This window comes from Procambarus clarkii, chromosome 14, assembly GCF_040958095.1.
Source record: "Procambarus clarkii isolate CNS0578487 chromosome 14, FALCON_Pclarkii_2.0, whole genome shotgun sequence".
In the NCBI taxonomy this organism is placed as follows: domain Eukaryota; kingdom Metazoa; phylum Arthropoda; class Malacostraca; order Decapoda; family Cambaridae; genus Procambarus; species Procambarus clarkii.
The window spans coordinates 687,618-703,117 of NC_091163.1; the positions used below are offsets into that span (position 1 = coordinate 687,618).

The window sequence follows — 15,500 nt, forward strand, 5'->3', positions numbered from 1 at the left end:
AGGGGTGACTGTATAGGGGGAGTGGTGACTGTATAGGGGGAGGGGTTGACTGTATAGGGGGGAGGGGTGACTGTATAGGGGGAAGGGGTGACTGTATAGGGGGGAGGGGTGACTGTATAGGGGGAGGGGTGACTGTATAGGGGGGAGGGGAGACTGTATAGGGGGAGGGGAGACTGTATAGGGGGAGTGGTGACTGTATAGGGGGAGGGGTGACTGTATAGGGGGAGGGGTTGACTGTATAGGGTGAGGGGAGACTGTATAGGGTGAGGGGTGACTATAGGGGGAGGGGTGACTGTATAGGGGGAGGGGTGACTGTATAGTAGGAGGGGTGACTGTATAGGGGGAGTGGTGACTGTATAGGGGGAGGGGTGACTGTATAGGGGGAGGGGTTGACTGTATAGGGTGAGGGGTGACTGTATAGGGGGAGGGGTGACTGTATAGTAGGAGGGGTGACTGTATAGGGTGAGTGGTGACTGTATAGGGGGAGGGGTGACTGTATAGTAGGAGGGGTGACTGTATAGGGGGAGGGGTAGACTGTATAGGGGGAGGGGTGAGTGAATGGGGAGGAAGAGGCAGGGTGCGGAAGTCAACGCCCCCCCCCCAGCCACCGGAACTAAGGCGGAAGTGAACACCAATAACAGCACACTGGTGGGGGGGAGGGAGGGGGGGGGGGGAGAGAGAGAGAGAGAGAGAGAGAGAGAGAGAGAGAGAGAGAGAGAGAGAGAGAGAGAGAGAGAGAGACAGAGAGACAGAGAGACAGAGAGACAGAGAGAGAGAGAGACAGAGAGAGAGAGAGAGAGAGAGAGAGAGAGACAGACAGAGAGACAGAGAGACAGAGAGAGAGAGAGAGAGAGAGAGAGAGAGAGAGAGAGAGAGAGAGAGAGAGAGAGAGAGAGAGACAGAGAGAGAGACAGAGACAGAGAGAGAGACAGAGACAGAGAGAGAGACAGAGACAGAGAGAGAGACAGAGACAGAGAGAGAGACAGAGACAGAGACAGAGACAGAGAGAGAGAGAGAGAGAGAGAGAGAGAGAGAGAGAGAGAGACAGAGAGACAGAGAGACAGAGAGACAGAGAGAGAGAGAGAGAGAGAGAGAGAGAGAGAGAGAGAGAGAGAGAGACAGAGAGAGAGAGAGAGAGAGAGAGAGAGAGAGAGAGAGACAGAGAGAGAGAGAGAGAGAGAGAGAGAGAGAGAGAGAGAGAGAGAGAGAGAGAGAGAGAGAGAGAGAGAGAGAGAGAGACAGAGAGAGATAGAGAGATAGAGAGAGAGAGAGAGAGAGAGAGAGAGAGAGAGAGAGAGAGAGAGAGAGAGAGAGAGAGAGAGAGAGAGAGAGAGAGAGAGACAGAGAGAGAGAGAGAGAGAGAGAGAGAGAGAGAGAGAGACAGAGACAGAGACAGAGAGAGAGAGAGAGACAGAGAGACAGAGAGAGAGAGAGAGACAGACAGAGAGAGAGAGAGACAGAGAGACAGAGAGACAGAGAGACAGAGAGAGAGAGAGAGAGAGAGAGAGAGAGAGAGAGAGAGAGAGAGAGAGAGAGAGAGAGAGAGAGAGAGAGAGAGAGACAGAGAGAGAGAGAGACAGAGAGAGAGAGAGACAGAGAGAGAGAGAGACAGAGAGAGAGAGAGAGAGACAGAGAGAGAGAGAGAGAGACAGAGAGAGAGAGACAGAGAGAGAGAGAGACAGAGAGAGAGAGAGACAGAGAGAGAGAGAGACAGAGAGAGAGAGAGACAGAGAGAGAGAGAGACAGAGAGAGAGACAGAGAGAGAGAGAGACAGAGAGAGAGAGAGAGAGGGGGGGGGGGGGGGGGGACGTGGAGAATATTTTACAGTTCCGACAGTTAATTAACCTATATCTGCACGGTCACGGCCAATGTTACCGCCGCCACTGACACCACCGCCGCCACTGACAACACCGCCGTCACTGACAACACCGCCGCCACTGACACCACCGCCGCCACTGACAACACCGCCGTCACTGACAACACCGCCGCCGCCACTGACACCACCGCCGCCACTGACAACACCGCCGTCACTGACAACACCGCCGCCACTGACAACACCGCCGCCACTGACAACACCGCCGCCGTCACTGACAACACCGCCGCCGTCACTGACAACACCGCCGCCGTCACTGACAACACCGCCGCCACTGACACCACCGCCGCCACTGACACCACCGCCGCCACTGACAACACCGCCGCCACTGACAACACCGCCGTCACTGACAACACCGCCGCCGCCACTGACACCACCGCCGCCACTGACACCACCGCCGCCACTGACAACAACGCCGCCACTGACAACACCGCCGTCACTGACAACACCGCCGCCGTCACTGACAACACCGCTGTCATTGACAACACCGCCGCCGCCACTGACACCACCGCCGTCACTGACAACACCGCCGCCACTGACACCACCGCCACCACTGACACCACCGCCGCCACTGACAACACCGCCGTCACTGACAACACCGCCGTCACTGACAACACCGCCGCCGCCACTGACAACACCGCCGCCACTGACAACACCGCCGTCACTGACAACACCGCCGCCACTGACAACACCGCCGCCACTGACAACACCGCCGCCGTCACTGACAACACCGCCGCCGTCACTGACAACACCGCCGCCGTCACTGACAACACCGCCGCCACTGACACCACCGCCGCCACTGACACCACCGCCGCCACTGACAACACCGCCGCCACTGACAACACCGCCGTCACTGACAACACCGCCGCCGCCACTGACACCACCGCCGCCACTGACACCACCGCCGCCACTGACAACAACGCCGCCACTGACAACACCGCCGTCACTGACAACACCGCCGCCGTCACTGACAACACCGCTGTCATTGACAACACCGCCGCCGCCACTGACACCACCGCCGTCACTGACAACACCGCCGCCACTGACACCACCGCCACCACTGACACCACCGCCGCCACTGACAACACCGCCGTCACTGACAACACCGCCGTCACTGACAACACCGCCGCCGCCACTGACAACACCGCCGCCACTGACACCACCGCCACTGACACCGCCGCCACTGACAACACCGCCGTCACTGACAACACCGCCGTCACTGACACCACCGCCGCCACTGACACCGCCGCCACTGACAACACCGCCGCCACTGACAACACCGCCGCCACTGACACCACCACCGCCACTGACAACACCGCCGCCACTGACAATACCGCCGCCACTGACAACACCGCCGCCACTGACAACACCGCCGCCACTGACAACGCCGCTACTGACAACACCGCCGTCACTGACAACACCGCCGCCACTGACAACACCGCCGTCACTGACAACACCGCCGTCACTGACAACACCGCCGCCGTCACTGACAACACCGCCGCCACTGACAACACCGCCGCCACTGACAACACCGCCGTCACTGACAACACCGCCGCCGCCACTGACAACACCGCCGTCGCCACTGACACCACCGCCGCCACTGACAACAACGCCGCCACTGACAACGCCGCCACTGACAACACCGCCGCCACTGACAACACCGCCGCCGTCACTGATAACACCGCCGTCATTGACAACACCGCCGCCGCCACTGACACCACCGCCGTCACTGACAACACCGCCGCCACTGACAACACCACCACCGCCGCCACTGACAACAACACCACCGCCGTCACTGACAACAACACCGCCGCCACTGACAACAACACCACCGCCGTCACTGACAACAACACCGCCGCCACTGACAACAACACCACCGCCGCCACTGACAACAACACCGCCGCCACTGACAACAACACCGCCACTGACAACAACAACACCGCCGTCACTGACAACACCGCCGCCGCCACTGACAACACCGCCGCCGCCACTGACAACACCACCACCGCCGCCACTGACACCACCACCGCCGTCACTGACAACAACACCGACGCCACTGACAACACCGCCGTCACTGACAACAACACCGCCGCCACTGACAACAACACCACCGCCGCCACTGACAACAACAACACCGCCGCCACTGACAACACCACCGCCGTCACTGACAACAACACCGCCGCCACTGACAACACCACCGCCGCCACTGACAACAACAACACCGCCGTCACTGACAACACCGCCGCCGCCACTGACAACACCGCCGCCACTGACAACAACACCGCCGCCACTGACAACAACACCACCGCCGTCACTGACAACAACAACACCGCCGCCACTGACAACAACACCACCGCCGCCACTGACAACAACAACACTGCCGCCACTGACAACAACAACACCGCCGCCACTGACAACACCACCGCCGCCACTGACAACACCGCCGCCGCCACTGACAACACCACCGCCGCCACTGACAACAACACCACCGCCGCCACTGACAACAACACCGCCGCCGCCACTGACAACAACACCGCCGCCGCCACTGACAACACCACCGCCGCCACTGACAACAACACCGCCGTCACTGACAACAACACCGCCGTCACTGACAACAACACCACCGCCGTCACTGACAACAACACCGCCGCCACTGACAACAACACCACCGCCGCCACTGACAACAACACCACCGCCGCCACTGACAACAACACCACCGCCGTCACTGACAACACCACCGCCGTCACTGACAACAACACCACCGCCGCCACTGACAACAACACCACCGCCGCCACTGACAACAACAACACCGCCGCCACTGACAACACCGCCGCCGCCACTGAGAACACCGCCGCCACTGACAACAACACCACCGCCGCCACTGACAACAACACCACCGCCGTCACTGACAACACCGCCGCCACTGACAAAACCACCACCGCCGCCACTGACAACACCACCGCCGCCACTGACAACAACAACACCGCCGCCACTGACAACAACACCACCGCCGCCACTGACAACACCATCGCCGCCACTGACAACAACACCACCGCCGTCACTGACAACACCGCCGTCACTGACAACACCGCCGCCACTGACAACAACAACACCGCCGTCACTGACAACAACAACACCGCCGCCACTGACAACAACAACACCGCCGCCACTGACAACAACACCACCGCCGCCACTGACAACAACAACACCGCCGCCACTGACAACAACACCACCGCCGCCACTGACAACACCACCACCGCCGTCACTGACAACACCGCCGTCACTGACAACACCGCCGTCACTGACAACAACAACACCGCCGCCACTGACAACAACACCACCGCCGTCACTGACAACACCGCCGTCACTGACAACACCGCCGCCACTGACAACAACACCACCGCCGTCACTGACAACACCGCCGCCACTGACAACAACAACACCGCCGCCACTGACAACAACAACACCGCCGCCACTGACAACAACACCACCGCCGCCACTGATAACACCGCCGCCGCCACTGACAACACCACCGCCGCCACTGACAACAACACCACCGCCGCCACTGACAACACCACCGCCGCCACTGACAACAACACCACCGCCGCCACTGACAACACCACCGCCGCCACTGACAACACCACCGCCGCCACTGACAACACCGCCGCCACTGACAACACCACCGCCGCCACTGACAACACCATCGCCGCCACTGACAACAACACCACCGCCGTCACTGACAACACCGCCGTCACTGACAACACCGCCGCCACTGACACCACCACCACCGCCGCCACTGACAACACCACCGCCGCCACTGACAACAACACCACCGCCGCCGCCACTGACAACACCACCGCCGCCACTGACAACAACACCACCGCCGCCACTGACACCACCACCGCCGCCACTGACAACACCACCACCGCCACTGACAACAACACCACCGCCGCCACTGACAACAACATCACCGCCGCCACTGACAACAACACCGCCGCCGCCACTGACAACACCACCGCCGCCACTGACAACAACACCACCGCCGCCACTGACAACAACACCGCCGTCACTGACAACAACACCACCGCCGTCACTGACAACACCACCGCCGTCACTGACAACAACACCGTCGCCACTGACAACAACACCACCGCCGCCACTGACAACAACACCACCGCCGTCACTGACAACACCACCACCGCCGTCACTGACAACACCACCGCCGTCACTGACAACACCGCCGCCACTGACAACAACACCACCGCCGCCACTGACAACAACAACACCGCCGTCACTGACAACACCGCCGCCGCCACTGACAACACCGCCGCCGCCACTGACAACACCGCCGCCACTGACAACAACACCACCGCCGTCACTGACAACACCGCCGCCACTGACAACAACAACACCGCCGCCACTGACAACAACAACACCGCCGCCACTGACAACAACACCACCGCCGCCGCCACTGACAACACCACCGCCGCCACTGACAACACCACCGCCGCCACTGACAACACCACCGCCGCCACTGACAACAACACCACCGCCGCCACTGACAACACCACCGCCGCCACTGACAACACCACCACCGCCGCCACTGACAACACCACCGCCGCCACTGACAACACCGCCGCCACTGACAACACCACCGCCGCCACTGACAACACCATCGCCGCCACTGACAACACCACCGCCGTCACTGACAACACCGCCGCCACTGACAACACCACCGCCGCCACTGACAACACCACCGCCGCCACTGACAACACCACCGCCGCCACTGACAACACCACCGCCGCCACTGACAACACCACCGCCGCCACTGACAACAACACCACCGCCGCCACTGACAACAACACCACCGCCCCCACTGACACCACCACCGCCGCCACTGACACCACCACCGCCGCCACTGACAACACCACCACCGCCACTGACAACACCACCACCGCCGCCACTGACAACACCACCACCGCCGCCACTGACAACACCACCACCGCCGCCACTGACAACAACACCGCCGCCACTGACAACACCACCACCGCCGCCACTGACAACACCACCACCGCCGCCACTGACAACAACACCGCCGCCACTGACAACACCACCACCGCCGCCACTGACAACACCACCGCCGCCACTGACAACAACACCACCGCCGCCACTGACAACAACACCACCGCCGTCACTGACAACACCGCCGCCGCCACTGACAACAACACCACCGCCGTCACTGACAACACCGCCGCCAGCCTCAGTAACAGCACGCCACATGTGACGTATACTCAGTAACAGCACACCACATGTGACGTATACTCAGTAACAGCACGCCACATGTGACGTATACTCAGTAACAGCACGCCACATGTGACGTATACTCAGTAACAGCACACCACATGTGACGTATACTCAGTAACAGCACGCCACATGTGACGTATACTCAGTAACAGCACGCCACAATTGACGTATACTCAGTAACAACACACCACATGTGACGTATACTCAGTAACAGCACACCACATGTGACGTATACTCAGTAACAACACACCACACGTGACGTATACTCAGTAACAGCACGCCACATGTGACGTATACTCAGTAACAACACACCACACGTGACGTATACTCAGTAACAGCACGCCACATGTGACATACTCAGTAACAGCACACCACACGTGACGTATACTCCACCTACGGCCAAAAACTGTCTTACAAGAAAATGGAAGCAGCTCGTTTGTCCCGTTGGTGGGTCGTGTGGCGCCTGGTAGGTTAGGTTAGGGCACCTTAGTACGACAGTTTCTTGACCTTGGGAACAGCCTGCCCTTCGCTAAATAGTGTCAAACAAACAACCAAACTACGGACAAATATTGTAGAACATTACAAAGGCAGGTAGTGACTGTCAAGCACGTCAGGCTGTCAAGCACGTCAAGCTGTCAAGCACGTCAGGCTGTCAAACACCCGTCAAATCTCCCAGACAACTGACGAAGACAGGGAACTGCCACTCACTCTACTGGCTCTATGAACAAGCTATATCGCCTGACGGCTGAGTGGACATGGCTCGGGATTCATAATCCTGAGGTTTCGAGGGTCGGTCGTCATCAAGCCCACACATACTACACCCCCCAACTACACAGAGACTACCACACTCCCCAGTATCACTTCCAAAACTGGACAAACCATTGCCACAACAACACACCCTGGGTCAGGGTAGAGAGGAGGGAGAACTACCAAAACCTTCCAGAAGTGACACACAATATGGACAATCATTCATATTTGCAAACATTCAAGGTTTAAAGCCAAAGTCAAGAAATAAAGTTAAGTTCATAAATGGCCTTCTATTAGAGTCAAACTCAATATTTGGGGCATTCACGGAAACTCATACAAAAGATTACATGGATGGTGAAATCTGGATTCCAAATTATAATCTATATAGATGTGATAGAAAAACTAGGTCAAATGGAGGAGTAGGTCTGTATATTAAAGAAGACCTGGTATGCACAGAACTATTAAATTCAACTAATGAGGTGGTAGAGGTACTTGGAATGAAGGTAGAGAAACTAAACTTAATTATTATTCTAATATATAAACCGCCAGATACAACGATTGAGGAATTCACAGAGCAGATGCACAAAATAGAGAACATACTTGACAACCTAGCAAACCCAGCTCCAGATATTATCTTTCTTGGAGATTTCAATTTACCGAGTCTAAGATGGAGAACGGCAAACACAAATATCATAGCAGGGAATGACCCGGGAAATAACCAACCACAGGTTAGAGAACTTTTGAGATTCTGTGACAAATTCTCGCTCAATCAACAGATTACAGAACCAACTAGGAACGAAAACACACTAGACTTGTTATTCACAAACAATGATGAACTAATCAGGGATATCACAATCTCAGATACTTCATACTCAGACCATAAGCTCATTGAAGTGCGAACTAGCATAAATAACGGTAGTAGGTTTAAGAGACCCAACAAGCGAGAAGGAATATTCAATCAATTCAATTTCAACAATAAGAGGATTGACTGGGAAAAAATAAATGTAGACCTTGCAACCATTCAATGGGAGACGGTCTTAAGCGACAAAACTCCCACACAGGGAATAGCTCAACTGACAGCTGAAGCTTACAAGGTCTGCTTGAAGCACGTGCCTGTGAGGAGGGGCAGAAAGAGGACCACTCTAGAAAGAGAACGGAGACGACTGTACAGGAGAAGGAAAAAAATAACTGAAATGCTTCGGCAGACACAACTATCACAAGCAAGGAAAACAAGCCTAAGCAGGGAGATTGAGGAAATAGAACAAACGTTGAAGCGATCATATGAGTCTGAGGAAATGGAATTGGAACAGAAAGCTATACAAGAGATAAGGAAAAATCCGAAATATTTTTTCACATACGCAAAATCAAAATCCAAAACCTCGACCAGTATTGGACCGTTAATTACAAATGAAGGTACGTACACAGAGGACAACAAAGAGATTAGTGAAATTCTAAGAAGCCAGTATGAGGCTATGTTTAGCACACCAATAAACAACATGAAAGTTGATGACCCAGACAGCTTCTTTATGAATGACATTCAAGCTGCAGATAATATAACGGATATTACCACAAACTCGGAAGACTTTGAAAGAGAAATTGATAATATGCCTATGCACTCAGCTCCTGGGCCTGACTCATGGAATTCAATATTCATAAAGAAATGTAAAGTACCAGTAGCGAGAGCACTCAGCGTAATATGGAGAAAGAGCCTGGATACAGGGGAGATACCAGCAGCACTTAAATCTGCAGATATAGCTCCGTTGCACAAGGGGGGGAGTAAAGCCTTGGCAAAAAATTATAGGCCAGTTGCACTAACATCACACATAATAAAAGTGTTTGAAAGAGTGATTAGGAATCAAATTTCTAGTTTTATGGAAAACAATGAATTGCACAATCCAGGACAACATGGATTTAGAGCGGGAAGATCCTGTCTGTCACAGTTACTCAACCGCTATGACAAAATCACAGAAGCCCTAGAAGAAAAGCAAAATGCAGATGTTGTATACACAGACTTTGCAAAGGCGTTCGACAAATGTGACCATGGGGTGATAGCTTACAAAATGAGGTCAATGGGAATAACTGGAAAAGTAGGACGCTGGATACTCAATTTCCTGTCGAACAGAACACAAAGAGTAACAGTCAATCAGATAAAATCGAGTCCAAGCGATGTTAAAAGCTCTGTACCTCAAGGTACAGTCCTTGCACCGCTACTGTTCCTTATTCTCATATCTGATATAGACAAAAATACACGCCACAGCTTCGTGTCGTCCTTTGCAGATGACACAAAAATCAGCATGAAAATTACCTCTGCTGAAGACATTGAAAAACTACAAGCAGATGTCAACAAAGTTTTTGATTGGGTAGCGGAAAATAACATGATGTTTAACAGTGATAAATTTCAGGTACTCAGGTACGGCAAAAATGAGGATCTGAAACATAATACAGGGTACAAAACACAATCGAATCTTCCCATAGTAGAAAAACAGCATGTCAAGGATTTGGGAATAATGATGTCCGACGATCTAACGTTTAGGGAGCATAACCAAGCAAATATCGCGTCAGCCAGAAAAATGATCGGATGGATTACGAGAACTTTCAAATCCAGGGATCCCATCACAATGGTTGTACTCTTCAAGTCACTTGTGCTGTCCCGTCTCGAGTACTGCTCAGTACTCACTTCCCCCTTCAGAGCAGGAGAGATTGCTGAAATAGAGGGAATACAGAGAACATATACGGCACGCATAGACGAGATAAAACACCTAAATTATTGGGATCGTCTCAAAGCTCTCCAAATGTACTCTCTAGAAAGGAGACGAGAGAGATACCAAATAATATACACATGGAAAATACTGGAGGGTCAGGTCCCACATCTACACAGTAAAATAACAACGTACTGGAGTGAACGATATGGAAGAAAATGCAAGATTGAACCAGTGAAGAGCAGAGGTGCCATAGGCACAATCAGAGAGCACTGTATAAACATCAGGGGTCCGCGGTTGTTCAACGTCCTCCCAGCGAGCATAAGAAATATTGCCGGAACAACCGTGGACATCTTCAAGAGAAAACTGGACGGTTTTCTAAGAGAAGTTCCGGATCAGCCGGGCTGTGGTGGGTACGTGGCCCTGCGGGCCGCTCCAAGCAACAGCCTGGTGGACCAAACTCTCACAAGTCGAGCCTGGCCTCGGGCCAGGCTTGGGGAGTAGAACTCCCAGAACCCCATCAACCAGGTATCAACCAACCAGGTCCCTGGTGGAGACGGAAGCAAATGGGCGGAGTTTCTTTCACCCTGATGCACCTGTTCACCTAGCAGTAAATGGGTACCTGGGAGTTAGACAGCTGCTAGGGGCTGCTTCCTGTGTGTGGGTGTGTGTGTGTACTCACGTATTTGTGCTTGTGGGGGTTGAGCTCTGGCTCTTTGGTCCCGCCTCTCAACTGTCAATCAACTGGTGTACAGGTTCCTGAGCCTACTGGGCTCTATCATATCTACATTTGAAACTGTGTATGGAGTCAGCCTCCACCACATCACTGCCTAATGCATTCCATCTGTTAACTACTCTGACACTGAAAAAGTTCCTTCTAACGTCGCTGTGGCTCATGTGGGTACTCAGTTTCCACCTGTGTCCCCTTGTTCGCGTCCCACCAGTGTTGAATAGTTCATCCTTGTTTACCCGGTCGATTCCTCTGAGGATTCCTCTGAGGACAGTTCCCCTTACACCGCAACAGTAAGTGGACCAACCCACACAACCAACCCAAATATATGTTTACTCTGGTAAAAGAAAGGAGAGAGAGAGAGAGAGAGAGAGAGAGAGAGAGAGAGAGAGAGAGAGAGAGAGAGAGAGAGAGAGAGAGAGAGAGAGAGAGAGACAGAGAGAGAGAGAGAGAGAGAGAGAGAGAGAGAGAGAGAGAGAGAGAGAGAGAGAGAGAGAGAGAGAGAGAGAGAGAGAGAGAGAGAGAGAGAGAGAGAGAGAGAGAGAGAGAGACAGAGAGAGAGAGAGAGAGAGAGAGAGAGAGAGAGAGAGAGAGAGAGAGAGAGAGAGAGAGAGAGAGAGAGAGAGAGAGAGAGAGAGAGAGAGAGAGAGAGAGAGAGAGAGAGAGAGAGAGAGAGAGAGAGAGAGAGAGAGAGAGAGAGAGAGAGAGAGAGAGAGACAGAGACAGAGACAGAGACAGAGAGAGAGACAGAGAGAGAGACAGAGAGAGACAGAGAGAGAGACAGAGAGAGAGACAGAGAGAGAGAGAGAGAGAGAGAGAGAGAGAGAGAGAGAGAGAGAGAGAGAGAGAGAGAGAGAGAGAGAGAGAGAGAGAGAGAGAGAGAGAGAGAGAGAGAGAATGAAAGGGAAAAGGTAGAGGGGAGGAGAAAGAAGGAGGGGAGAGCGGGATGGGGGGGAGAGCGGGATGGGGGGGGGGGGTGGGAGGGAGGGATGAGGGAGGAAGCCAACATGGGGTTCCGGCCTCTACCGTCATCAGTTCCGGCCCACAGTTCCGGCCCACAGTTCCGGCCCACAGTTCCGGCCCACAGTTCTACCGGAATAATTCATACCAACGCCCCTCCCCTCCCCCCCCCCCCTCCTCTCACCATTCAGTCAAGAATAAGCAACAATAACCCTTAAGGAACCCTTAACTCTCAAGAATATGAGATACAACTATTACCAATAGTCTTACCTTATTCACATATTCTCCCCCGGGTTCTTAAAATGTTCTCCCAAATGTCCCGTCCATTTGTTCCACCTGTTGCTCCGTACTCTCCAGGTTCTCCAAATGTTCACAACATGTTCTCTTTATAATTTGTTACACATTATTCATATTCTTCTCCATGTTCTCACCAAGTTCAATTCATATTTTGCACTTGTTTTCCATGTTCTTCTCATTCTCTTCCATGTTTTTTGTGTTCTATTCTCCATTTTCTCAAAATGTTCTTCACAAGTTCGTTGTTCATTTTTCGTATATTCTTTTATGTTCTCACGTTCTCTGCAACTTCAATTCATATTCCCTACATGTTCTGTGCGTTCATCACATTCTCTTACTTCTTCTTTAAAATCAAATGCACACTTGTTTCTTCCGTTCAGTAACTAGTTCTTCGTCATATATTATCAACAGTGTTACAATTCCTCAACAAATCTAGTTACAAAATTATATCGTTACATATTATATAGTTACAAAGTATTTATTCACAGAGATGATTTTTAATCAACTATGTCAAGGTATTTCTTTATCAACTTAATATTTCTTACCAACACTAAAATAAATTCAGTAACAAATTTACCCAAGACTTTAGGGAGCCGGCGGCTGAGCGGACAGAACACTGGACGCGTGATCCAGTGGTCCCGGGTTCGATCCCGGGCGCCGGCGAGAAACAATGGGCAGAGTTTTTGTCACCATGATGCTCCTGTTACCTAGCAGTAAAATAGATACCTGGGAGTTAGTCAGCTGTCACGGGCTACTTCCTGGGGGTGGAGGCCTGGACGAGGACCGGGCCGCGGGGACACTAAAGCCCCGAAATTATCTCAAGATAACCTCAAGTTAGAAGACATTCTTTTTTTTGTCGTTTCTTATTCGCCAGTCAAGTGAAAATTGTCTTGTTGATCTTTCAACACGTTCTTAACGACCATTATGCGTCGTTGAGTACGTAAAACAGTCTAAGGTAATTTCTTCATAATATTTTCTAACTAAAGTTACTCGCCGAGACATGTTTACGCATCAAATGATACTCCGACGTCATCTTTATTCTCCAATGACACGCACAAAGACATGACAACACTTCTCATGTTATCAAAAGTTATTCTCAAGAGACGTCAAACGTTATTCTCAGAGTCATCAAAGATAATCTCTAACTCACCTTCGTACATCAAAGAAACATTCTAAGACATCTTCGTTCATCAAAGAAACATTCTAAGACATCTTCGTTCATCAAAGAAACATTCTAAGACATCTTCGTGCATCAAAGAAACATTCTAAGACATCTTCGTTCATCAAAGAAACATTCTAAGACATCTTCGGGCATCAAAGAAACATTCTAAGACATGTTCGTTCATCAAAGAAACATTCTAAGACATCTTCGGGCATCAAAGAAACATTCTAAGACATCTTCGGGCATCAAAGAAACATTCTAAGACATCTTCGGGCATCAAAGAAACATTCTAAGACATCTTCGGGCATCAAAGAAACATTCCAAGACAACAACAATACCTTCCAATATAATTCAATTAACATGTACACTCTCCCCCACTGCCCACGGGATGGGTATGGGGTGCATAACCAAGAAAGAAATTGAAATTGAAAGTCATGAGTGGATAGTCCGCCGGCACACTCAACCCCAACCCCCTGAAGTCCGCCAGTACTCACCAGTCAGCGAGTGACAGTGCAGCCGCAGGAGGGAGGGGGGATGGAGGAGAGAGGGGATGGAGGAGAGGGGGGATGGAGGAGAGGGGGGATGGAGGAGAGGGGGGATGGAGGAGGGGGGGATGGAGGAGGGGGGGATGGAGGAGAGAGGGGATGGAGGAGAGGGGGGATGGAGGAGAGAGGGGATGGAGGAGAGGGGGGATGGAGGAGAGGGGGGATGGAGGAGGGGGGGATGGAGGAGAGGGGGGATGGAGGAGAGGGGGGATGGAGGAGAGGGGGGATGGAGGAGAGGGGGGATGGAGGAGAGGGGGGATGGAGGAGAGGGGGGATGGAGGAGAGGGGGGATGGAGGAGAGGGGGGATGGAGGAGAGGGGGGGATGGAGGAGAGGGGGGATGGAGGAGAGGGGGGATGGAGGAGAGGGGGGATGGAGGAGAGGGGGGATGGAGGAGAGGGGGGATGGAGGAGAGGGGGGATGGAGGAGAGGGGGATGGAGGAGTGGGGGGATGGAGGAGAGGGTGGATGGAGGAGGGGGGATGGAGGAGAGGGGGGGGATGGAGGAGGGAGGGATGGAGGAGTGGGGGGATGGAGGAGGGGGGGTGGAGGGGGGAGGGGTTCAGCCACACTGCGCACCTCTGCAATAACATATTATATATCAATACACAATGAAATATACATGGGGCATAAAATATGTTTATATTATGTTTATACATATTTTCCTTTTCGTCTCTCTCCTCCTCCTCCTCCTCCTCCATTATTTCCCCTCTTCTCCCCCTTTCCCGCCCCTCCTCCTCACCCCATCTCCCTCTCCTCTCCCCTCCTCCTCCCGTTGGTCCCCCCTCTCCCCCCCCCCTTCTCAAAGAAAATGTATTAATATCACTACAACAACTATGGGGAAAACATTTACTTGGGTGACCCCATGAAAATCACCCTGGGGGAGGGGGGGGGCGAGGAATGTCTCAATTACTGCTACAATATCTGAAAAGTATTTAACTATGGTCAACCTTATCCTGCCTATGTCCGTCCCACACCCCAGACCATTCACCCCTGCCAAGTTGGCGATGCTCTTGCCCCAAACTTCTGACCTCCGACCCTGAACACACACACACACACACACACACACACACACACACACACACACACACACAGAGGCAGTGAGGAGAGAGGCGGAAAGAAAATTTTAAAAAGCGTTTGCAGACAAATGTAAAACAGAACCAGGTCTATTCTATAAATTCATAAACA

General features: G+C 52.9%; 1 protein-coding gene across 1 annotated transcript in view; it reads right to left on the reverse strand.

Annotated features, from left to right (window-relative positions):
* Nucleotides 1–1,845: 1,845 nt before the first annotated feature.
* The window catches only part of LOC138364648 (streptococcal hemagglutinin-like), a 33,931-nt gene continuing 20,276 nt past the window's right edge, over nucleotides 1,846–15,500 (reverse strand). The window contains exon 2 of the mRNA XM_069324622.1: nucleotides 1,846–3,125. Coding sequence (XP_069180723.1) covers nucleotides 1,846–3,125 — 1,280 coding nt within the window. The remainder of the gene's footprint in view (nucleotides 3,126–15,500) is intronic.